Raw genomic sequence first — 26,575 nt, forward strand, 5'->3', positions numbered from 1 at the left:
TCAGATTCATAGATGTTGACTGGGTCAATACCCATCACTTTATCCCACTCAAGAGCAGCAGGCATCTTGGCGTGGCTGTAAAGACTTAAGCAGGAATTGAGCTGACAGTGCAGTGATAACAAAATAGCTAAACGATGTTCAGTGTTAGCTGGTTAACTAACTCATTGTAGTAAGGAGACTATGACTAAACCCCGCTGTGGCCCTTGAATGTGTCATTGTTTTCTTCGATAACGTTAAACCAGCTGCAAATGTGTTGATAACGTTTGCTAGATGTAACGTTACGTTAACGTAACCGCCTAAACGGCTGCAACAAACTGTAAGACCAAACTACTCCATAATACGGTGAGACTTATAAGTTAAACGTTCAAAGGAAGTGTCTTATTATTTAACATCACTTATTATGGTAATTTGAAAATGCCAGATGGAAAAATATAGGCTACAGGTAAGTTAAAATGACAGTAAACAGCCATCCTGACGTTTCCATGATATGTGAGGCTTTGGCTGCTAGGTTACCAGTCACAACAGCAGTGTCAGTTAGCCAATTATGCTAACATTAGTCAACAAGAAAATAAGACTAGTAAAAAGCGGCGAGTGGACCCTTGCAGGGAACTTTACCAAACTGCAGAGACATGACGGTGTCACATTATCACAAAACATCAATAAAGCGCACTTGGTATTGGCCGCATACACGTTGCATTGTCAAAAACACCGAGTCTAGCTTAGCTTTCTGTAATGTTTAACTTGCGCGGTCACCTCTGCACCGGAAGTGATAGTGACGGTGTGTTGAAGCTAGCTTCTTCCCCAAGTGGAATGCCGCTTGCTGAACTGTATATTCCGTATGAGTAACCATTTCTCGTTTTTGATATCACTTCTGCAGTCACCGCCTGCCCTATTATAGACACGGTAGGTAGGGCATTTCAGAAAACCCTAAAAAATACCTTTGCATCTATCTTTTCTGGTTTGAAGACTAGGACCAACCTAGTTAGCATTAGCTGCTAAATTAGCTTTAGCGATAGCTAACGTCATGTTGCAGCTGCCAGTCTGAATTTGAATTTGCTTTTGTACTTTTAATACAGCAGCGTTCGAGCGATAGCAATGTAGATTGTTTTCACTTAACACACGCTTGCTATTCCATAGCTGTTTAAAGAGGGTGATGTTTACTACCATTGCTTTTCGTTTTCTATTAGGGTCTACCCTCCATTGCTTTTGCTTTTTGCAGTCAGCTGTCAAAGTAACGTACTGGTTGCTGAAATATTAGATTTTGAAGTATCCGAGCTAACGTTTCTACCCGCACTGTCAGCTAACGTTACTCGTAGGGTCATTTAGCTGCCAGGTTATATTTACAAATTTGAAACTAGAATAATTTCCATCCCATTTCATAAAGAAGTGTGGCTGTTTATAATTGTGGTATAAGGGCCGGATAATATTGCCAACGCAGATTTTAAGTGGGTAAGTATCAATGGGTGAGAATTGTGACAAGGAGGGAAATTTCAAGACAAGTTTATCAAATCGTTTCCAACTTACTCATTATATGAGGCGCCATACCAAGTTATTTAGAAAGTTGAGTTGTGAGTGTGAATGAATGGTTCTGTTGGAAACACTAGGTCAATCGGGAAATTGATCTTCTTGACAAGGTACCTGTTTCACATGCCTTGGTGTCAGCTAATTTTGATGCATCTCAAACCGCTTTGCTTTCCTGTACAGTGATCAATGACGGCTTTGATCAGCCATGGCTGTCGTGTCATGGAAGGAAATTTTACTTTTGACTGGACTGGTGGTGGGATGTTACTGGAACAGTCTGTCCTGCGGCTTTGTGTTTGATGATGTCTCAGCAATCCTTGACAACAAGGACCTCCGGCCCTCAACTCCTCTCCGCAACCTATTCCTCAATGACTTCTGGGGAACACCCATGGCTGAGGTAAGTAATGATCCATGACACACCTCTGTGCTTTGTAGGTACAGTTTAACTTTTAGTTTACACATACAATTCTTTTGTTTTCAATGCTGAAGTGGTGTCTCTCAAACATTTCTACAGCCTTTACTCTAAGAAAGTTGGGACACTATTTGAAACATAAATGAAAACACAAAGCCTGTGTGTGGTAGTAGCACTGTGCATATGGTAAATGGTCTGCATTTTTATAGCGCTTTTCCAGTCTAACAACAGCTCAAAGCGCTGTACAGTACATGCCACATTCACCCACACATTCACATGCCACATTCATACACTGATGACGGAGGCTGCCATGCAAGGCGCCAACAGGAGCAATTTGGGGTTCAGTATCTTGCTCAAGGACAGTTCGACATGCATCTAGGGGGAGCCGGGATTCGAACTGGTGACTGGTATTTTTAGTTTACATTGCGATGCATGATTTATGTCTTGATATTTCTAAATCTGCTCATAAGCACATCATAAGTGTGAGGAGTCAGCAATAAATTCAAATATCACATTATTTCGACCAAATAACTTAATTATATATTATTATGATACTGGGACAATATTGTGGAGATGACTGTAGACGCTATCACAAAATATGAACACAACTTGATTTTTGACAAATAATCATTAGTTTTGGCGACATAATGAATGATAAATGATGAAGGCAAGCATTAAAATAAGTAGAGGAGTCTGGTGAGTTCAGACAATACATTATTTTATTGTAATGCAGCCTTTGCAAACCAGGAAAAGACAACACTTGTCCCATATTACGATAAAATTATATCCGAAATCAAAGACAGTATACAGTCTCCTATTACAATGATGATATAATAGTGATATATTGCTTTGTTCAAATGGGTTGGCAAATTATCACGTTCTGTTTTCTTTATGGTTTACGAAGTGTCTAAACTTTTTTTTGGAATCAAGGTTGTATTTACTTTCACGGATGGATCATTGGCAGTTTTTCTTTTTTCATTTTTTTTTTTAGATTGATGAAATGTACATAGGTCCAGTGAAACTTTAAGGAATCACTGTTAAGCTTCACTAAACATTTGTCAGCTTTTATTTCTCTCTGTCAAGTAACTGACCTGCATCTTACAGCACATATGTCATGTTTATCCCAACCACAGGAGCGGAGCCATAAATCTTACCGACCCTTGACTGTACTCACCTTCCGATTGAACTACCTCTTCAGTGAGCTGAGCGCAGCTTCTTACCATCTGCTCAATGTTATTTTACACACTGTAGTATGTGTGCTTTTCCTGCGGGTGTGCCGGTTGTTCCTGGACAAGACTTCCAGTCTGGTGGCAGCATTGCTGTTTGCTGTGCACCCCATTCACACTGAAGCTGTAAGTGTACATTAACTTGGTAAAGGCAATTGATGTGTTATAACAGAAAATGACTTAATTCAGAAATTGTATTATCCCTCCTTAATGTGATATATTTTCTGTTGACACAATCACTAAGGGCACTAAAGTTCAATGCTTTGGCAGAAATTTGTGATCTTTTTTAGTTGAATGTTTAACTTGCATAAGCAAGTGCAGCATAAGGTCACCACTGGAGAGATCCAGTGTTTTCTTTTAAATAATTCAAGTCAGAAGTGTCCATTTCATAAGAACCTTTTTTTTTTAAAATAACATTTTTTTTGGCCTTTTATGGCTTTATTGATAGAACAGCTGAAGATGTGACAGGAAACAGGGAGAGAGAGAGAGGGGGAGTGACAAGCAGCAAAGGGACCCGGGCTGGGAGTCGAACCTGGGTCTGCTGCAGAGCCTCGGCACAAGCAAAAGTGAGGCTCCATCGCCTGATCATACTCCACCACACTTGTGGGAATGTTGGAGAAATGCTAAACCAGTGCAGCACTTTACTGTTTGAATTTAGATTTCCTGTTTGCTAAACAAAACACTTGTGGTTTGTTTCAGTCAAGGCAAGATGCCAAGATAATCCATGTGCAACTTCATTAAACAGTCAGTGCTGTCACACTAGTTATTAAGTGCAACCACACACAAATACATTGCACAAATGAAAGAGTCAATACATCACGTCAGAACTCAGTGGTGCTTCTTAACAGGGTTATAGTTTTGAGGTCCAATAAGGTGTTAAGGAGCCCATAGTTCATAAACCATGTGTTTATGTGCATACTGTACATGTTATGTCTTCCCTGAACAGGAGTGGAGCATTAAGAAATAACTTGCCTGCTGTGCTGCTGTAACATCACAGGCTCGGCATTGCTCCAGCATGCCCGCCAGTTCTCTCTGTGGGGTGGGGCATGTTAATCAGACATTGTCTCAGTTTTTCTGCTTCTGAACAGTTGGCAGTATTTATGTCCTTATCTATCTGTTTGTGTCTGGATTTTCAACAAGATCAATAGTAAAGATTTCCTACCCACTATTAGAGCTGTAGAAGCTGCCTTAAAATCAATAAAATGTTTTTTGTTTTTTTTTTAAGAATAATGAGATGGTGCCCTTCTCTGATTGTCATGAAGACATTTTCTAATCAGAGACATTCTTAAAGATGATTCATCGATTGAGTAATCTTTTATATTCCCAGTTCAGCATTGTTAGAGCCTGCCCCTTATGGCCTGCTTAGGGTGTGGCAATACCTTCTCCAAGAGATCCCCCTCCCCTCCTTGTAGATTGTGCATGTTATTAACTCACTTAAAATAAGATTAGGGCAACTCCAGTTAATGTCATATCAAGATCCTCTGTTTATAGAGCAATGATGATCAGTCCTCCTCTTCTCTCACTGAATGTTTTAAAACTAGTCACTTTTCAAAACTTTAAGCTTTTCTTTTGACATTTGAAAGTAAGCAGTCACAGCTGTTTATCATGAATGTTATCGGTACCACACAGTTGATCTTGAAACTGAACTTGATGGGAAACCAAAAACCCTTTGCTTATTGTTTATCATTTGAACTTGATCTTGTTGTCTTCTATAGGGCCTGTCTAAAAAGGCTCTTCCCCAATTAGGACTTGTAATTCATCCTATTCAACATAGCTGAACTAATGACCAGACAGGCTCTGACCAGAATAGAAAAACAAAGAAAACATTCTGCTTCTTGGGATGGAGTGCTACTGTTACACAGCATGCACCGCTGCGCCAATCTTCCTCGTGGTGTTCTCTAATCTATGCAGAGTCTCTCAGACTTCTTGAATGGAAACAATTTGCCTCACAAATGAGCCCTTAGAGTTAGTCCAGCGAATGCCCTTCATGTTATCGCCGTCTGGAATCTCTCTCTGAACGGATCATTTGTTTTTGAGTTATGCTCCAAGCACTGAAGGTCCCTTTATGATAAGGGGGTACAAAGAGTCCTTGTGTGTCCCCATGTCTTTCTCAGTGTGATTTTTGGTTATCTGTCGTTTTGAATGGAGTCCTTAGTTTTTGGGGTTTTTTTTTCCGGTTTATCCAAGTACCTTTGAGTACAAATTATTTTGGGTCGTTGACACTCGTATGTTAAGGCTGTAAAATGGAATAAGAGGAAAGCACTTACTTGAAAGAGTCAACTTAATGCTGTAGAGTCAGACACACAAAGTGACATGAAAATTGGATTTGTAGTCTAAGTAATTCAGCCAAATTTAGCTGTAGTCACCTTATCTAACATTCCGTAGAATAAGCTTTGATGGAATGATGAGAATATTTTAAGACTGTCTATAAGTCAAGTCCTTAGATGTCCTTGTCACTTAAAATGTGAAATCTGAATCCTTCCCCTGATTTTCAAAATGTTATGTGACCAATTAAATACAAAGGTCACCATGGCAAGTGATACCTCAAAGTTGTAACCATCTTATAATGCTTAGTGTGCTCTTAAGGTATGCATATGAGACTCAACAGACTCTTTGTAAAATGATTTGTTGAACCTTTATGTGCGGTTTTAGGGTATGTCGGTTTCTAAGAAATCAGGTCTTTGTATATAAGTAAGATGTTATTTCTTCCACACGAGGGCAGTCATCATTTACACAAATGACAGGCGTCGCTGTCGAAGAGGCTGTTTTACAGAGATGTATATCTGCTTACCATCTCCTGAGAAGATTTACCTCAGTAGACCTGTTTTCATAGCTGGAATCAAAGGCTTAAATGTGTGGACTCTGGCTACTGCGTAAGTCAAGTAGATCTGTAATGTCATAGAAGAGATTAGAACAAAGCCTTACACTTCAAGTTAAGAATATAATCAAGAATATCAGGAATTGTGCAATGTGCTGCTAGGCTTTTGTCACTGACAGTTTCCCACAGGTTGAGGATTTATTTGTGGTGGTCTTTGACCCCTGGGGAGGAAGGGCCATGTGCTGGAGGAAAGCTCTGACACTTTCGACACCTGAGAGCCTATGGCAAGACAGCATGGCATTTTGAAAGTAATGTCTCAACATAGTATTTTTAATCTATATAAATTAAAATACACTAATGTTGAAATAAATTCACAGTTATCCTCAATTAGACGGAGAATGAACGATTCATAACTATAAATCAGTATGGAGGGACCGCTGTACTGACTGCTGTCATTTGTTTGCCATCAGGTCACAGGTGTGGTTGGCAGAGCTGAACTTCTCTCTTCAATCTTCCTCCTGGCTGCTTTCCTGGCTTACACAAAATCAACCAGTGCAGATCACTCCATTGGTAAGTCCAATGTACTTCTCCAGTCTTACACCAAGATTTATTATATTCAAGTTATGTCAGCTTTTTTCCATTAAGACACTATTATTAGAAACATTCAAGACAGAGATGGGGAAACAACACTCAACATGCCCACTGGTGACTGACTATAGGATATAAGTAACCCTTAGCGACTGGAAAGGTCTTTGGCAATGTTGCAGTCCTCCTTATTCATTGATAAGCAGTAATAATCCACAGTTTAAGAAGCCTCTCGGATAAGACGTGAAACATCAAGTCCAGTTGCCTACGATACAGCACCTAGATTTACCATGACCTGGATGACTGAGAACCTTCATCAACATCCACAGTTTAATTTTTGTGGCAACAGGAGGGAGGGGCTAGGAGAGGATCAAACAAATGACTCAGAGGAAAACTATCAGGGTTCAGAGTTTTAGAGCCTCAGTTTTGTTTCCTAGATAGGTCAATTAAGGTTGGATCTTCTGTCATTTAATTACATACCTGTTTCTTGGTTACTGCAATTATATTAACAGTAACACAGTGTTCATTGTTGAAAATATAATGCAGACACACATTTTATGTCCTTTGTTTAATAGGCAGTTGGTTATTTGTTTGGGGTTCTCCATGTCCTGGAATCTCTTATGTAATAAGAAGTTGAAACTGTATTTGTACCCTGAGGTGAATATCTATGTTACAACATCAGTGCCTTACAATTTTGTTTTTTATGTGCAACATGCAGTAACCATACACAACATGATAAAGGTCTTTTGAACCTTTAGGTTCGCAAGGAGTTACTCTAGTTCTGCGTCAGTCCTTTGTTAACATTTGAAAGTAACAAAACAAACAGAAACCATGCCATACATTTTAATTGAAGCCCAACATTCACTTGATTTTTAGACCAAAACAATGGATATGTGAGAGTTTAAAATAACATAACAAACGGGTGTCCTGGTGGTTAAGGAATTGGGTTGCCGACTTTGAACCACAATGCCCCCAGTGTGCATCGGGCCCGCAAGTTTTGTTGCATGTCTTTTCTTAACCCCTCCCCTTCATTACCTGTCTGATCTCCACTGTCGCTGTCCAATATACAAAAGCCCCCCAGACTATATCAAAGCTGCTGATATATTCATTTTATAATGGTTGTTAAACAAAAAGTTTTTGATCAAGATCCTTTAAGTGAGGTTTTTCAAAAATTTGATTAAGACCTGTATACTGTGGTACAAACTATGTGAGAAACGCAAAATCATCTCATTCCTTATCAGCCACACTCTATGCAGATACCATTATGTAAATGATGAGCTAAAATCACCCTGTGTGTGTGTGTGTGTGTGTGTGTGTGTTTATATGTTATATTCAGGCAGCTCTTATGATGTCACAAAGTTTGTTAACAAGATGTTGCCTTTCGCTAGCAAACAAAGAATAAATAGCAGTGGAAATAAGGAACACGTTCCACAATGGTGTTAACTGGACTAGTTATGATATTTAATGTAAACATATGATGCATAACTGGCAAATAGTGTGCCTGGCTAATGGAAAATACATCAATATAACTTACATTTCCGTGTAACGTACTATAATTGACGACATCCACCCAGCAAACACAAGGGTGAATTCCGGACTTTTAAGTGGTATTTTATCAGTGATTGATGGTCACCTTAGTGCAAATGTTTGATGTTTGCCTATATGATATTTTCCGGTTCTCCGTGTTGATTAGGAATATCCAAATGTTCAATAAGTAATGCATTTTCAAATACTGCACAGGATAACTGGGTTGTGTCTTTCATTTATTCAAGAAACAGAAGGCTGAACTGTACCAGGGATTGGCTTATCATTTATCAAAATAATCTGTCTAACTAGAATCTGCCCACTTTCATTATGGCAAACCACTGTAAAAGGTTGTTTTGTTGTTGTTATTTAAGAGTATGGTTTTATTTGTTTTTCAGTTTGGGCTCCCATCGCTCTGACAGTCGTTTTAGTGGCTGCAGCAACACTGTGTAAGGAGCAGGGAATCACTGTTGTGGGCATCTGTTGTGTCCATGAAGTGTTTGTTGCACAAGGGGTAAGGCTCTGAAATGTTGTCACTCTTTGTTCATATTGGTTACGTCTGCAACACCACAGCAGGGCTAGCTTTTTGCTAATATTTCATGTTACGCATAAGCATAAAGGCAGTCTAAACAAAAAGATATTTTTTTTTACATCAAAATGGAACAAACCTAAAGTTGTGCAGAAACCCCTTTACATTGAAATATTGAGTTGGGCTTTTATCTCTGTTGCTGCCCTCAGTTTACGTTGCCAATGCTTTTGGACACGCTACGCCACGTCCTGCAGGGTAAAGATGGTTTCCCCTACGCTGTCCTACAAACCCTGTTGAAGCTCATTGTCCTTGTCATCAGCACCCTGCTGCTCGTCATCGTCAGGGTCCAAGTCATCCAGTCCCAGCTTCCTGTCTTCACCAGGTAGGCCGCATTATCCCATCACCTGCAATTAAATGGTAATTAAATTGGATTTCAGCTCTACAACCTTAGCTAACTAATTCAAGCTAAATCTCCTTGATTATAAGGAATTTATTTTACAAATCAATTATAATAAAAGATTACTTTTCAAAGTTTTTTTTTTTTTTTTTTACCCTTCAAACAATGTGATCTCATAGTGTGGTGGAGTTCAATTATAGTCGGTCACATTCTTTTTAGGGAGTCTAGCTCTACAGTTGCTGTATCTCATCTGCACAAAAGGAAAAGACATTTGTAGATACTAACAGACTGTGGAATACAGTCAGTGTCATGATTTAGATGTAAATGGATTGCAGGATTATATAAACACATTAGACTACTCTGGTTCCCTATTTATTTCAGATTATGTAATAGTTTACATAATGTCTTTATTTATTTGATTAAAGTAGCAAATCTTCCCATGGCTTCTGACTTCCTGCAGCTGATGGATGTGACTAACAGCCCCTATGTCTATGTTGTAGTGCATAGAGCGCTGCCCGTTAATTAGTTTTACATGCATACATTTGCATTGTAGTTGCTTTTCAGTGTGGCTCTCATTCCGTGATCTCAAATGTTGAAAGTAACCAGCTGTTGGGCATTCAAACCTAAAACAACTAGATAAATACTCCCTGTAATCCTCGTACAGGACAGTGTACAAGAAAAGCTGCCATGCTTTTCAGCTTTTTTTTTCTTTGCCGAGATAAGACATGCTGATTCCCCTGCAAGGCAAATGACATATGTTTTTTGTGATATGTATGCTGTTACATGATATTTCATAGCAGAGGAGTTTTATGATTTACATGAGTGAACAGAGTTTGTAGAGGTCACATGATCTCATCTAGGTCATGATGCATACCTGCTGTACTCATCAGTGCAACCATCTTCTGGAGCTCTTGTGCATCACAAGATCTGTACTGTATGTGCACGTTCAAAGAGCTCAAAATTCAGGAGAATCCAGTTTCATGTTGAAGACCAGGTTTTGGTCCCACTATCCAATATCAATATCACAATATCCCACTAACCTCCTGTACCAGGATAACTGAAATGTTCAATTGCACTGCAGCTCTTAAAGGGATATTCCGGTGTAAATTTAATCCATGGTCTAACACACCGTGAAACTGTGTTAGACTCCCTCTAGAGAGATAAAGTTTGCAGACCGCTAGCTAACATAGTTTTAGCATCCTCAGAAACGACCGCACGACAACAATACATTGCAGTAAATGGGTCCAAATATAAAACCGCCATCAAAAAGCCACAAATAATGCTCAGAACAGCACCAAACTTCAGCAACATTAGAAAAAGGGTCCCAGCACATATTTCGAGGCATCAAACATTTGATATCATTGCCAGATTTGTAGGAATAGATAAACAAAACTCACCACCCGAGAAGCCTCCCTTGTTGTGGGGAAGCCCTGTGAGTCGAATACCGAGTGCAGTAGAGTTCCGCAGCTCAATGATGATCATTACTGCGGGACTCTACTGCACTCGGTAATCAACTGCTGTTCTGAGCACTATTTGTGTTTTTTTGATGGCGGTTTTATATTTGGACCCATTTACTTCAATGTATTGTTGTCGTGCTTTCGTTTCTGAGGATGCTAAAACTACTTTAGCTAGCGGTCTGCAAACTTTATCTCTCGAGAGCGAGTCTAACACAGTTTCACGGTGTGTTAGACCATGGATTAAACTTACACCGGAATATCCCTTTAAACATCCTTACGGCGCCTTTTTTTGTGTGTTACTGGGTGATACTGTGTACAACCTTTAGACAAAGGTTTCAAATTAAAGAATATTCTTGTCCTATTCAGAAAGTCTACTTGCCTGAAGGTGTGTAAATTTGAAGAAGGACATTCTCATCTTTAATTCTTCATTTTATTTTAATTTATGCGAGTGAAGACTTGGATTTTTGATTGGTCAATGAATGAATAAGGAACTTTAGTCATCCATTGTATTTATTACACTTTTGTTAAAAAATGTATGTGTGCATGTAACCATGGACTGAATCCTGTCAGACTGAATTGAAGAAATACGGTGTACATTTAATTGCAGCTTACACTGCAAGTATCTACCTATAACTATAAAAGTGTCAGTTGAGACAAATTTTATTTGTCGTTAATTTTAGATTTAGTTTTCTGCATAATCTGTCTTTTATAGCAATAACAACTTTACCTGAAGTGGATAATATGACAGATATGAGCATGTAATGGTAATTATTCAGGAGAAATACAGTATTTGGGTTAACTATGTGACCCATTGAGAACACTATGCCAAAGGCCAAATGTTAATGACTCTATTAGATTAAGTGTTGACTCTAGACTATTTGAAAATAGTCTGTACAGGATTCCACACAGACTCAAACTAATGGCATTTGATCATGAAGATAAAATTCCACACAATTAAGATAGATGTGCTAATCCTCTGGCTGTAATCCTAAGGATGTCTCCGGATTGTCTGTGAGAATTTCTGTGTTCAAGCCAAAACAATATTGCACATTCCGATTATCACCAGTTGTGATCAGTTTTTCAAAGAGGAGGACTATGTCTTTGGAAAACTAAACAAGTTTGGGCTACCTGCTGGACCTGATCAGTTTAAATACAAATAAAGAGAGGAAGGACTTACCTGTAACACCAAAGAGAGATATCATGGCAGCTGTATAGACAAAACATATTCATTGTGTAGAGTGTTTTAGAGGTTTTTTTTTTTTGTAAATTCAGATTTTTTTTTCTTGTCAGAGCCTTCCTCGGATACAGTTGCTTTAATTAAAGAAAAATGTTTTTGCCCTGCAAGTAACTGGTTCAAAGTATAGCAATGTGGATAATTGGTCAGTTGGTTATCTGTTCATCTGACACAAGTAAAGAGAAAATGTCAACAGCTACCAGCCAGAGAGCCATACATTTTTAGAATGGATATTTATTGTCCAGTGTTAACAGCCCCTTAATGACATCGAAGACCTATTAACCTTTCATGTAGCACCGCCATGTGGTCAGACTCCCCCTGGCAAACAGTGTGGTCAACAACAAAAGGTTGAAAAAATTAGGGCATAGTCATCATTGAAATTTGCCGTGGAGGACATCCACTTTACCAGAGGATGCCCTAATGTTTTTCTTCTGACCCCTGACATTTCCTTTAGTTCATGTTAAGCCAAATTTCACTTGCTCAGAAAAAATTGATCGGCCAGATTGATACATTTATGAAACACACCTTCTTTCATTTCTGACATTCTTGACAACGTTCCTTTTATCAAGATGAAACTTTTCACTCAACTTATCTCACTCTTTAATAGGAACTTTTCAATTCAAAGCTGATAGCCAGTTTGTGTGTGATTTCCTCTCCCAACAAGTGATGTTGGTATTGAGAGCTCCGGAGGCTTACCATAATGACAAAAATTGTAAGACTATCCTGTACCACATTAAATCTAATAGAATGTTAACAGCAAGATGCATCAGTCTGTCACAGAAAAGTAAATGTCCATAAATGCAAAGCTTAGAATGTATTTATGACATCTCTGTAAGAATTTTGCAAAAGATAAAGATCCTATTATCAATGAAATACAATGCACTGTATTGCATTATGACCTTGCATTATTGCTTGTAAAATCTAATTTATTGAAACTTATTCATGTTCAGTCAAATTTAGTAAAGTATGGAGTAGGGTTGGGCGATGTCTGCTGAATTGGCATCTGAGGAAGCGTGCCCCCTCAGTGTTGTCGTATGGCTACAGTTGGATATTGGCTCACCACTGTAGCCGTCGCTGTTTCTCACTGTTGCACTGACATGAATCTCCAACTGTAGAGAACCCTGCAGAGGAAACTGTCTCCTTTTACCACTGACATACATGCCTGTGCCAGGTATAAAAGTAGCCTCACCTCTGCAGCACATGTCCGTAACTTGGCTTAGTTCAGCCTTGTATGCTTATAAAACAACATTGGCCATCTAGCCAGGAAAGCTAAGCTAAGTAAACTGTGTATGAACACAACATGACTTAGAGAAACAGCGGCCCTTGGGAAAAGAAACACTGCAAGTGTCTTGGGTTTGCCTAACTGAGCAGTTTTGATAAGGAAATAATAAATGGGACATGGAGATGTAATGTTAGTGCAGTGAGTAGCATCATACTTCTTTTCGTCCATCGGCCCCACCCTAGTATTAAGAGGACTAAATAAGGGAATATTTTAGCAAAATATTTCTGTACTGACATGAGTTAAAAGTCAGTTGTGCTGCTGTCTTAATTTTTTTCCCTTACAAATGTCACGCCAGTCCATATTCATTTTTATACCCTCTCCTGCTTTGCCCATGCTGTGCTTTATTGGTCAGATTTAATTCTTTGTGTTTCTCTATTGTAGATTTGATAACCCAGCAGCAGTCAGCCCCACTCCCACCAGACAGCTAACTTTCAACTACCTTCTTCCTGTGAATGCGTGGCTTCTGCTGAATCCTTCTGAGCTCTGCTGCGACTGGACTATGGGCACCATTCCTTTGGTGGAGTCACTCATAGACCTCCGTAACCTGGCCACCCTGGCATTCTACATGTTTTTGGGCCTGCTAGCTTACCACAGCCTGCGCTACAGGCACAGCTCGGCCAAGACTGTCATCATGGTGAGAGGAAGTTTGGTCAGATTATTTAAATGCACTATGATGCAAAATGTATGGTCACGATATGCATATGGTCAACACAGTTCAGAGGTCAGACTGCAGCCTTGTTTAGTATGCTGTACAGTAGGTGTGACACTGAGTCACTTCTTAAAGGGAGGTGGCAAGTGGTGTCACAGGATGGGATGCCACACAGACAACAGAATGTATTTTGTTGATTCGACAACATACTACTGTCTTTATCTATAACACAGGGTGCAACAGCAGCATTGCTACACAACACCACTTCTTTACAGAGCAATCAGTACAATTACAAGCATAGTGCTTGCAAAAATTGAGATTTGTATATCTTGGATACCTATAAACAAGAGCTCATTAAAACAGATTTATGGTGTTTCTCTTTTGTAAAACCCATCATGCATATTTTCGCTCCTTGTGAATCAAATGAGGGATTTGGCATCTGGGAAACAGCAGTAGCCAGAGGCATGATATTTTAGGATGTCCCTTTCGCATAAATGCAGTATCTTAGGAACACCTTGGGGAAATGTCTTCTGGCAAAGTGTCAAGCTAAAACTGAAGGATGATCTTCTTAAAACCTGTTGGTCGACTTAATAAAATGTTAAAGCCACGACAGTAGATATCCACTAATCGTAGACGATGTGTGTGAAGCATCCACTTTCCAGAATTTTGAGCTTGACAGCAGTCAAATACATATGTGAATTGTAGTCCACCACAAGTTTGTTTTGCTGATATTGAGCATCAGGTTATTGTTTTTGCACCATGTGAAAGAGCACTCCACCAGTCCTTGTGCTGCCTCTAAGTGAAGACAGTATGTTTCTCACTGTAAATGATTCACTGAAATCGTATGTCAAAATAGTGATGACTTCCGTTTTGCAAAGAAATACAGTTAATACGATGTATTAAATTGCATCAGAGTAGTCACTACATAATGATTCTGGAAAGACAAAACTGTAAAGGGCAAGCTTGACTGGTTGGTGGAGGCATACCTTTAAGGAAAGATATTATTAGAAAAAGTGGTTCCATTAAAGTGGTTTCTTGCAGTCAACAGCCACAATCACATACAGAAACGGTAGATGACGATTCTTCGTCCAGCCTAATTGGATATTATAGCAGAGCATCAAAGCTAATGCTAAAATTGGCCATCATTTGTAAGACGAGAGATTTTTAGTACCGTATCATCAATACAGTTCCTCAAGTTCTTACCTTTGTTGTCTACTTCTTGTTTTTTATCTATAACAAATGTCTTGTGACGTATGCTGCATTCCGTTGTTGATTCACCGAGACAAAATCAGGATTGAAGGACATTCCTACCAGCTCACATTAAATCAGTACAAATGAGAAGAGATAAAACATAAGCTCTTTCTTAAGCTTTGAAGGAATGAATGAGTGGTGATTGTTCATTGTGGCACACAGAAACAAATTAGGATCTGTTGTGCAATAGACCCATGGCTCTCTTACTTCAAGGTCAGTAAACTTCCCTCAAAGCATTGCTCTCAGCCTCAGTTTAGAAAAGGGGACCACAAATCAACACAAAATAAACTGAATTATGACCTTTGCAGTGTTTACACTGGTTTGCTAAGAGCATTTTGGAATATGTTTCATAACAATATCATGTCATATCAACATACTTAGCTTCATTGCAAAGCTACCAGCTGTCTCACATGGAGCTTGAGACACATTTAATAGTTTCAGAGAACAGATGTCCTCTCTTCCTATAGTGGCTGCTATGTGCACACAATGGCTACTATAAACAATAATCTTCATCAGTAATTTGTCTGCTGATTTATTTCCTTAACTAACCATTTAATTTTTTAGTCTACTGAATGTCTAACTGTATTGTCATAGAGGACTAAGAAAACCAGCACATAGTATGATATGTGACATAAAACAGATTCTTCTTTTTTTTGTCAAATGTGACTATGTACAACATGGTGAAACTCGTACTCTGTATTTAAGCCATCCCGAGGGAGCACTGGAGAATTAACCTTATGTGTATGTTTTCATGGTGGGGGAAACTGGAAAACCCTTAGGAAACCCACGCAAGCACATGGAAAACATGCTCACTCCACACAGGCCCTAGGAGCTGTACATTTTTGACATTTTGCCAAAGCATTTTGAAATGGAAAATGTGTTTTCAAAATTCTTGCTGATTAACTGATAAATGAAGTTATCCTTCCAGCTGTTCTCGACACAGGTAGTTGTAACTGTCAGTTTTTAAACCAGGAAAACTTTGTAAAAATCACATAATTCGTGGTATACTCTGCAGTATTTTGTCAGGCATTTTTATGGAATATGATGAAGCATTTACAGTATGTTGGCTGTAAATACTTGTTCTTTTATATTCAGATGTTAGGTTGTTACACAATGGTAAATGGATTCAGATGAAACCCGAAGTCTTTACACTGAGCAGGAATTCCGAGGATAGACTCTCAGAATACTTGACATTGTGACATTTATGGGGAGTTAAAGAAGAGTCAGTGTGTCTGTCCAATCAGTGTAACTGAAAATATAGAAGTTAAACTTATTATTGAAGTTGTACTAAAGCAATCCTTGTCCTGTGTTGTCCTTTGCTCTCAACCTATTCCACCTGTTAATGAACAGTAAGTACACTCCAGTTCTGAGAACAGTGCTTTAGTCAAAGGAGATAGCATAATTTTTTTTTTCATGCGTGTCTTGTTAGGGTGGGGAAAAACTGAGCCAACAATGCCTCTTGATATATTTACATATTAGTAGTGCAAGTAATAATATACCCTGTAAATCAGAAGAGATGCAGGAGGATGCACAACCTACAATATCAGATCTCTTTGCATCAGCTAACATACGATGAGATGGACAGATTTTAGCCTGTCTGTTGTTATTGTTAATAATCTGGGACTGCAACTAGCAATTGTTTACATTATTGATTCATCCACATATTATTGTTTCAATTAGTGAATGATGTTACCATATATATTTTTTAAACTGTGAACTTAATAGACATTGCTTGCCAACAGTCTAAAACCCATAAATAACTTGTCATATCAAGATGAACAGAAGTTGAATGTTCTGCTTTTGTCAGAAAATTGACTGCAATTGTTTATTAGATTTTGAAAAGGTTGCCAAGTTATTTTATATCCAGCAACTAACAAGATAATATTCCAGTTGTTTCAGCCCTATCATAATCATTGTAATGTTCAGATTTAATGCTTAAAATGTACTATAGACAATGTAGTCAAGCACATTTAATCAAGATGGTTCATATGGATTTTAAGTCTTGTTGTGTCTTTCACCTTTAGGCCCTGTCTTTGATCGTCCTGCCTTTTATTCCTGCATCCAACCTTTTCTTCCCTGTGGGTTTTGTTGTGGCAGAGAGGGTACTTTATGTTCCCAGTATGGGCTTCTGTGTTCTTGTTGCACATGGATTCAAGATTGTTTCACATAAAGGGTGAGTGCTGGTCCAAAATGATCTTCTTTGAATTATTAAATGTCAGTAATTATTTTCTTTGCTTTTTAACCAAATCAGTATAATTTTAAATGTTTTCTTTTTAGAAACCTGAAGAAGATTTCATGGTTGATAATTGGGGTGCTTCTAACTACACATGCAGTTAAAACCTTCAACAGGAATTGGGACTGGGAGTCGGAATACACTCTATTCACCTCTGCCCTGAAGGTAAGCTGGAAAGACAATTAAGGCAGCGTTACCAGAGTTTCTTGGCCCACTTCAGTATATGTTGGCTGTTTTCCAATGTTAAAACAAATCTTTATGCAACCTGTCATTAAAGGCCTCAATAAGGCCCTTAAAAAAACAGATGACTCACCTTTTCTTATGATGAAAATGATGGATTAGTCTTTCACAATACAAAACAAGCTTATTAGCATGTTTTCTCCAACTGTCTGGTTCTTCAGGTCAACAAGAACAATGCCAAGTTGTGGAATAATGTCGGCCATGCCCTGGAGAACCAAAACAATTATGCGAAGGCACTTCAGTATTTTCTCCAGGCCACTCGCGTCCAGCCAGGTAAGAAACGTCAGTCGCCAATATGAGGAAGACCACTGTCAGTGTTGGCAAAATACTGAGATACTGTGAGATCTATCATATTGTTCTGTTTTCAGTTGGATTCAGTGTGATCATATTGTTGTCAATTGACCATTTTTCTAAGTGTTTTAAGGAACTGTTAGAAGTTCTTTGTAAGCGCAAACAGAAACACCGTTCAACACATACAGGGCTAGGTAATATTGTTACACAACTGTGTAACTTTAACATTGGTATCGTGATATGAAACTTTATATCATCTTAGATTTTGGAAATCGTAATATGGATATGGCTGGGTGTTGTCATTTGTTGGTTTTAAAGGCTGAATGACAGTAAAGTGGTGTCATTTTCTGACGTCATCCGACTGTTGCACAATATAATGGCCCTATTGTGATAATTTGTTTGTTGAGGCTGTCAGAGGTGTTGATTTGACTTTGATCTTAATTTTGTTGAGTTGTTACGCAAGAACCCTTTTAAGTTCTTTACAGTTATTTATTTATTAATTTTTGGGGTCAGGGTCTCCATGTGTTTGCCAGTGTTGTTTCCCTGTTTTTGTTCTTGCTTTCATGATTTTTTTAGAATGCATTGAGCGACTCATGTAAATTGCACTTACAAGTGTAATAACATGTAGTGGTGCAGCAGATCATCATTGATCTGTGATCCGCGGATTGATTTATGAAAAAAAAGTTGTGCGCATGTTCAATCCATACACTTGTTAAGTGCAGCGTGGTCATGGCGAGCGGAGGAACGGAGGAGCTTGAACACCCCGCGTCATTTAAATCCCCTGTATGGGAGCATTTTGGCTTCCCTGTCAAATATAATGATGAAGGAAAGAGGTTAGTGGATAAAACCGTGACGGTGTGTAGGCACTGTTGCACAAGAAAGCCATATGACAGTGGAAACACATCAAGCATGGCCACGCATTTGAAGCGACATCACCCCGGTTTTTCACTGAGAGGAGTGAAAATGAAGGCTGCTCAACAACCGCTTATCACCGCGGCACTTACAAACTTATGTTTATTTGTCTTGTCTATTTTTTTTTTTTTTTTTTTTTTGCTGATTTGAAAAATTATCCGATCTGTGACTCTGATCCGTAAAATGATCCGAACCGTGAGTTTTTATATCCATTGCACCCCTAATAACATGGGTGAGATGACACATTTTTCTGTGTAAATTCCCACAGAAGCACATAAACATCAGGAAACCAGTGATAAAAGTTACCTAATGTGGCAAGAGAAATTACACTTGCGTAACAACACCAAACATTGTACTATCACCTCAAAATTGCAGGATTTATGGTTACTTTGTCCACCCTCTGCACCAATTAAGGAGCTGATCCCTTCTGATTCTTAATGTACAAAGTGTCTATGCTTCTGAATCTAACAAAGGCTATTGTTTATTGTTCACTGGCTAACTAATCGCTTTCACAGCTATTGCAGATGCTAGTGCTCCTATAGTCCACAGTGGAACTGCAAGAAAATAAACAGAAATGTGTAAAAACCCATCAAAAATATTTTCCTTTAAACAAGACTGGGTTAATACAATAAGCTAACAAGGAAAAATACTGAAGATAAATTGAATATAGGGAGTGCAGAAAGGGGTACGATTAAACATATAAGATGTTACACTTTGCAATAAGAGTAAAACTGTGTGACTCTACTATGCAGAGATCTCGAAGGTAATGAAAGCGATGACTGGAAATAACTGTCAAAACTTACAGAAACACCTAATCTTGTCCTTGTTCCCCAGGACTTTGTGCTTATACAGTTGTTTTGGATTGCCATTTCATTTCTTTCCACACATGGTGAACAGCCACCTACTATTCAATGAATCCATTCTTTATACTCTTAAGAACCACTGCAAACACCTGACAAATCAATACCAAACTTCATACATATAATGTAAGTTAAGCCTCTCCTAAGTCTGTTTTGCTTCACAGCTTAGTTTTCAGGAAGCCTGTCGTCAGCCGAGACATCATCACTTTTGCCGGTTCACCACCCAAGAGTGTTTCCCCAAGATTAACGATGTAAACACATTAACCAGATGAGGATTTCCTGCTATGCTAATCATGAGGCATTGGGTTGTCCAGACTGACCCTTTTCCAGCTTCACTGTTCTTACTGGTTCCCAGAAGGGTTTATTTTTCTTCTGGTCTTCTCATAACAAAGATGCATTTTTACCCTAAATACTCCATTAGGATTATTAGTTTGGCGTTGGCGTTAAAACAAAGCAAAATGTGAGAAATGTGTCTAAGTACATTGTAAAAAAAAAGTAAGAACTTAAAGGTCCAGTAGTCTTAAGAATAATTTTGTCAGTGTATAGTCACCTGAAACTAAAAATCATTGTTGGGTTAGTGTGTTACCCTAGAATGAGCCCTCTTTTTTCCCTGATTTTTCGTTTACACAAACACTTGGTGAGTTGAAGTTTTTTGCCCGGCGACAAATGCTGTTTTTGCAGGCAGAAATGTGATGAAAGTTGGTAGGACAGACAGGAGGACAGACGCTTCTCCACATACAGCTGCAGTATTTTTTTCCTCATATAAGTTGCGAACGACAGTTACTGTTACTATGTTACTTTTTTTTGGTCATGTAACATTGCTTTGTGGGACATTTCTCTTTGTTTTGTTGAGTGAGGGACCTGTGTAGTTATCGGACCGACAGACCGACACTCCATCGATAAGCACCACCGGCTTATCAATACACACTGGTTGGCCAATACTGCGCCTCAGACACTACCTCCAGAGGCATATCAGCGCCGCAGCGAAATTTCAGCCCTCGCTGCCTCTGAAACATTCGCACAGAGGAGGAGGTGGAGAATTGGCGCAGGATCCCCGCATTCAAACCGCAGTGTGAATGGGGCTACTCACTCTAGAGAAGGCAAATCCTTTAACCGCCACCATAGCAGATTGGGAGACTAGCGGTGTTTAGTTGGTTGCAATCTGCAATGTCACCACAAGATGCCACTATATCCCACACACTGGACCTTTTAAAAACAACCTAGAGGCTAATGCATGTTTCATTATGTATAGCAGTTTAATTTTTCATTTGCCTTTCTCATACTCCATACAATGTTTCTGCAGATGACATTGGTGCCCACATGAATGTTGGAAGAACCTACAAGAACTTGAACAAGTCCAAAGAGGCCGAAGATGCCTACCTTGTTGCCAAATCCCTTATGCCACAGGTATCTCATAATATATATGGGTCACAACAGGAGGAGGGTGGGGTTATCCAGGAGGCCTTCAGTCATTGGCTGTGTTCTTATCAGGCATGTAAAATTGTTTCATTTGTATTTCTGTTACCAAAGCAGTGAGATAAACAACTTCTCTGTTTTCAACTCCACAGGTTATTCCTGGTAAGAAGTATGCGACACGTGTGGCGCCTAACCATCTGAATGTTTACATAAACCTGGCCAATCTGATCCGCGCCAACGAATCGAGGCTGGAGGAGGCCGATCAGCTCTACAGACAAGCAATCAGCATGAGACCAGACTTCAAACAAGCCTACATCAGCAGGCACGATTTTTAAACTTTGTACCTGTCAGATTTCAATCTTTGAGCAAGATTAATCAACCTTTATTATTTCCACACATACAGGGCAAAACAAAACATTACTTTTCATTTTTTTCCCCCTATATCGGCCATTTTCCTGTTTTCCATTTTTTAAGTATGCCTTGCTATTAGACTCAAATAAATTACTGTACTGAAAGTTGGCATAGGCAGTTTATTAATTATCTGATGTTGAGTATTTGTTAGATAATGTCCATTTTATGTCTTATGCATATATCACCGGTAGTTTTTAAACATGACATTTGATTTACTTCCACCCGTATCAATCCTACTGCACAGTGATCTGGACATAAAATAGCTCCTACATGAAGCTACTCACAACAATGTCTCTTTGAGTCTGCAATTTAGGAACTCATACCAAAACAACATAGATGGATAAATAACACTGTAGGTAAGAGGGAAAATATATATTTTTGATTTTGGCATGAACTGTCGCGTTAAGTTAGAGTTTTCAAACTTGTAGGGAAGGAGGTCCAGGTCAAAAACCCTGGAAAAAGCACAGATTCTTAAAATTAAGTTTAAAAATCAGGTGAATTCACTTTAAATTCTCCATCAAGTAAAAGATAATGAACACACGTTGACTTCTGCTTTACATTTGTGCTTTTTCTTTTTTTCACTCAGAGGGGAGCTACTGTTGAAGATGAACAAGCTCACGGAGGCCCGGGATGCCTACCTCCGTGCCCTTGAGCTTGACCGCACCAACGCTGACCTGTGGTACAACCTGGCCATCGTCAACATTGAGATGAAGGACCCTTCAGAAGCCCTGAAAAACTTCAACCACGCCCTGGAGCTCAACCCACGCCACAAGCTGGCACTCTTCAACTCAGCCCTTCTCATGCAGGAGTCTGGTAAGTGAGGCCTGCCAGTTCTAATATGAGGAAGTCAATAGTTTAAATACAACTGGACTAAAAGCTTTGTTTTGTTAACAGAACGTACTATTTTGGCACTCATGTAAGGCCTTTTTGACGCCTGCTGGTAAAAACAAAGGACATAACCTGATGTTACCTTTGAGGGTGTAACCTTGGTCTTAAGATTTGCCCTGATGTTGCAATGAACCCTGTGTGACCAGCCAAGTTTCTGTCAGAGCACGCTTCATTGACTTTGTGACAATAAAAACATTTTATGAGCAGTTAGATTCACAGCAGGTTTGACTTTGGTTTATGTTAGCTCTTCCACCCATGTTTCTTTGCTTTTCTATATCTCACCACTATCGGTCTTACACTCTTTACTACTTCCACATTCCTGCTGCAGGTTAATGCAAGTGCAAAACATGTATGAAAAGCACTTCGCTGAGGCTATAAACATCACGGATGACACGTCTATTTAACTTTTAATGTAGGGTGGTCCAAACCACATTAATGAGAAAAAGGTGAGTAATTGAGGTAGTAATATTTCTTGTCAACATTGTGTTTTCCTTTTCCGGGACCCAGAACTGAGCGTGACTGTATGACCGGTCAACCCTTGACATGTTGGCACATGTGTAAAAGCTTTTCATTGCTTCTCTATCAATCAAAAGTTCATATCTTCCACCATTTAAAACAGTGACGTCTACTCATAAAATGATTCATATAAAGACTTTAAAGAACACTTTCTCAATATTGCACAATGCACTCCATGTTTGGCAAACTCAGATGGTCTGCTTCTTTTCATTCTGCAGGTTTTGCATCACATTTATCAAATTATTCTCTTCAGTTATATAAACACATCGTTTCACTTTCTTTGAGTCCTGAAACGACCGGTCTCTCCACTACGGGGACATGAACCATCATGTGCTGTCGTTGCATGGACATCGAACACAATGCTGTATGTGTAATAAGAGAGTTTTGATGTGGAAAAACAGCGTGTGTAAAACTTTACGTGTTTTTTTGTTTGTTTGTTTTTTACATTTTCACCACATTCTCCAGTAGCTCTTTTTTTTGTATAGTTCATTGTTTATTCTCAGCAGTCTGTCAAGTCCCCTGACTGTATGCTGCATCACTACAGACAAGTGCAATCCTAAGGTTCAGTGCACGCTTTCTTAGAAATGATTTGAATATAGTCTGAAAGCTTTGTATGTTCAGAGGACTGTGTTCTAAATCATTTTTTTTTTTTTTTTGACGTTTGGCAGTAAGTGGCGAGGTGCATACAGGTGTCAAAGTCGGCACAGCTCCAAGCATGCTGTACATTTTTGCTGCTCCTCATTCCTTACATTCCCACTCAAGCTACTGTCTGTGTTCACTTTTCTCAATCACACCAATTGCCTCTAGTGGTTATGGGGAAGGTCTTCTTAAATTTTCTCAGCTGATAAGAGAATCTGCTTCAACAGACGAGATGGTTACACTCGCACTGAAAACTTCACTTTCAGTTTTTGAATTACAGTGCCAGAGCCGAGGAGACACCAAGAGATGGTGCTCCATGTGAATGAAACATGTTATTTTCATTTGTTATTTACATCCCAGCTGTGGCTGTGTGGGATTCTTTCTGACTTGTCTGATCCAAGCATTTTTCTCAAAACTCCAAAGCAGCCAAAAGTCCAAATTAGATCAAATTCACAAGTTTTTTTTCTTTTTTTCGAACAAACTGTTCTGCCTCGATCCGTGTGTTCAAGATAGTAAATTTAATGAAAGAATGAACACCGTCTCATTTAACCTAAAAATTTACTATATTTAAATGTAGAATTTTGTTCGAGTTTTTTTTTTTTTTTTGCGTGATGTTGTCATAAAACTATATAAACTCCATTCAAATTCGTAAAGCTTTGAATGTCATGAACAACACTGGGTTCAGCCCGAACTCATACTATTTTTCTACTTTCTATTGCAGGTGAGCCAAAGTTCTGGCCTGAGGCTAACCGTCGTTTCCTGACTTACGTGGAGGAGGAGCCTGATGATGCCAACGGCTACTTCAACCTTGGCATGCTGGCCATGGATGCCAATGAAAACGCGGCAGCTGAGCGGTGGATGCGCAAAGCCATTGGTTTACAGGCCGGCTTCCGCAGCGCCCTGTTTAATCTTGCATTGCTTTACTCCCAGTCCAAACGCGAGATCGATGCATTACCTGTGCTGGACGAGCTGCTGCGCCACCACCCAGAGCACATCAAGGGTCTAATCCTGAAGGGCGACATTCTCATGAACCACAAAAAGGACACACATGGTGCTAAAGCCTGTTTTGAGCGCATTTTGCACATGGACCCCACCAATGTGCAAGGCAAGCACAACTTGTGCGTGGTCTATTTTGAGGAGCGTGACCTTCCGCGGGCCGAGCGCTGCCTAGAGGAAACCCTGGCCCTGGCGCCAAACGAGGAGTATGTGCGTCGTCACTTGAATATTGTGCGAGGCAAAATGGCTGCCATGAGCGCAGCAGGGCAACCGCTCACTTCAGCAGAGGGAGCCACCATGTCGGCTAAGGAGGAAAAGCCGAAGAGAGTGAAGGAGGGGGTGGAGGAGGTTGCTGAGGGTGAGGAGGAAGGGAGGGGTGCTGATGCTGTTGGAAAGGGGGCTGGGGATGAGAAGAATGTGCGGAAATCCTCTGCAGAAAGCCTCGGAGGTGTGGGCGTGGACCAATCAGAGTCTTTGGCCAGCAGCCAGTCTGACAAGCGGACTAAGGGTAAGTCCACTAAAGAGATTAAAGATATAGAGGAAAAAAGGGCAGCTGCCTTGAAGAGACTAGAGGAGATTGAGCGCATATTAAGTGGTGATTGACATTGTTGTAATTTATAGCTGGACTACTTTTATAGAGCTCTTCAATGCTCCGAAATAAGACAGCATTTTACCCCTTAAAAATGTGTATTCTTAATCAATTGTCATGTTATCGGTTTGATTCATTCACATATTTGCAGGCTGCTCTGCATGGTCCTGCTGTTTTAACACTAATCATGTAAAAAAAGGGAAACGTTGATCTGCACATGAAACTCGTGTAACAAAAAGCACAAAACCAATTTGGGATAATCTATTTAAAGCATATATTGCAGATGTAGATGCCAATGTGTGTGCTTCATCTGAATGTGATTTCACATATCGTAGATCTGCAGTAGTTATAAATATTGTTTTGTTTCTCCATGTGTAGTCATTGTTTATCACTGGATTTTTTTTTTTTTATCTTTCACTAAGATGTGACTCACTCCCTGTGTGTTATTGTTTTTAAAAACAGAATGATTGTATCATGGACAATTAAAGGAAATGACACGTTACCCAGATTTCCTCAAGGCAGGATGATATCTGCAGAGTTTGCGCCTCAAAATAACTCAAACCATCCAGAGAGAAGAATAACACTCCAGTCTAAATCAACACCAGGCTTATGTTCCGTTGCAGCAGCGTCTTCTAATCTGTATTGATCTCGCCCAGCAGCACTTCCTGCCACTGCATCATCGGCCTCTGTGCTCACAGCTGCCTTCACCTCAAAATTTCATTGTGATCCCATCTAAAGACTATTTCCGCACTCCCTTTGTCACATTAGCCCATGCATCTCCTCGCCTGTATCCCATTCTTCAGACACTGCATTCATACTGGAGATGAACATTTCTCCTGTATACACATGGCTTTGACCCAAGCAACACTCATTTTATGTGATGGTCAACTGTGACACACGCTTAGCCTTCAGTTTTCTGCTTTGAAACCTGCTTTGAAAAATGAACATATTACGAGAAAAAAAACGTTCTCATTCATCTTGTCCCACAGTGATTACGTTATTATTATTGTAATGTTCCACATTTTTAAGTTTTTGGAGTAGTCCTTTGTGTTCACTTTCATCACAGCTGTGATTGCCCAATCCAACATACTCTGTGTCTCTCTCTGCACCTGCAAATATTTACCTACATATTGGAGAGATTTGTGGATCCTTTTGCAGGGTTAATCTGTGTACTCACCCACAGATTAACCCTGCAAAAGGATCCACAAATCTCTCCAATCTCTCCTTCAGGCCCTTCAGTTCTATTACAACACCACTGTAGAAAACCCAGCCCCTGATTGGCTGCTTCCTTAGAGGTCTGATGATTTCAACAAATGTCTGCCCTGATTAAGAACACTTTAAGAAATAACAAGCCAATAACTGATCATCAAAACCCACTTTTGTTTCTGCACAGATGGTTAACAGCGTAGCTTCAACAGGAGCACTGATTGCCATGAACCTAACATGAGTCGGCCTGTGATTGTAGCGGTGAGGCAGCTCAGCAGTATTCAATTCATCATACTCATTACAAAGGACAGTAGAAATATTTGTTCTCGCAAGCTGATGTTAATGTCTTCACAGCTCCACGATGTTCCTGTTTTTTCACCTCACGGTGCAATAATTTGTTTCAGTACAACGACTTTCTGCTCAGTGCAATTCTTGATGGTGCGAGAACACTGATTACTGTTGGCTAGGAGCACTGTGGTGGTACTAAGGAGCC

General features: G+C 39.5%; 2 protein-coding genes across 6 annotated transcripts in view; one reads left to right on the forward strand and one right to left on the reverse strand.

Annotated features, from left to right (window-relative positions):
* Positions 1-98, reverse strand: part of cep290 (centrosomal protein 290) — a 42,991-nt gene extending 42,893 nt beyond the window's left edge. For both annotated transcript variants that reach the window (XM_030426772.1, XM_030426771.1), the window contains exon 1: positions 1-98. This exon is cut by the window's left edge and continues 37 nt beyond it. In XM_030426772.1, the coding sequence (XP_030282632.1) occupies positions 1-65 (65 nt within the window). In that variant the 5' untranslated portion in view covers positions 66-98.
* A 158-nt stretch (positions 99-256) lies between these two features.
* Positions 257-26,065, forward strand: tmtc3 (transmembrane O-mannosyltransferase targeting cadherins 3). 4 transcript variants are annotated; one of them, XM_030426775.1, is made up of 15 exons: positions 749-903; positions 1,705-1,918; positions 3,067-3,285; positions 6,448-6,547; positions 8,485-8,600; positions 8,825-8,997; positions 13,367-13,619; positions 16,910-17,058; positions 17,163-17,283; positions 17,520-17,631; positions 20,725-20,828; positions 20,990-21,159; positions 21,835-22,061; positions 24,013-24,795; positions 25,339-26,065. In XM_030426775.1, the coding sequence occupies exons 2-15, from the start codon at positions 1,730-1,732 to the stop codon at positions 25,341-25,343; spliced, it is 2,721 nt and encodes a 906-aa protein (XP_030282635.1). In that variant the 5' UTR covers positions 749-903; positions 1,705-1,729; the 3' UTR covers positions 25,344-26,065. The 4 variants fall into 4 exon arrangements, with proteins under 4 accessions (XP_030282634.1, XP_030282635.1, XP_030282633.1 ...); XM_030426774.1 differs by lacking the exon at positions 749-903 and adding an exon at positions 257-342 and having other exon boundaries at positions 24,013-26,065; XM_030426773.1 differs by having other exon boundaries at positions 24,013-26,065.
* The last annotated feature ends 510 nt before the right edge of the window (positions 26,066-26,575 follow it).

Source organism: Sparus aurata, chromosome 8, assembly GCF_900880675.1.
Source record: "Sparus aurata chromosome 8, fSpaAur1.1, whole genome shotgun sequence".
Classification (NCBI taxonomy): Eukaryota; Metazoa; Chordata; class Actinopteri; order Spariformes; family Sparidae; genus Sparus; species Sparus aurata.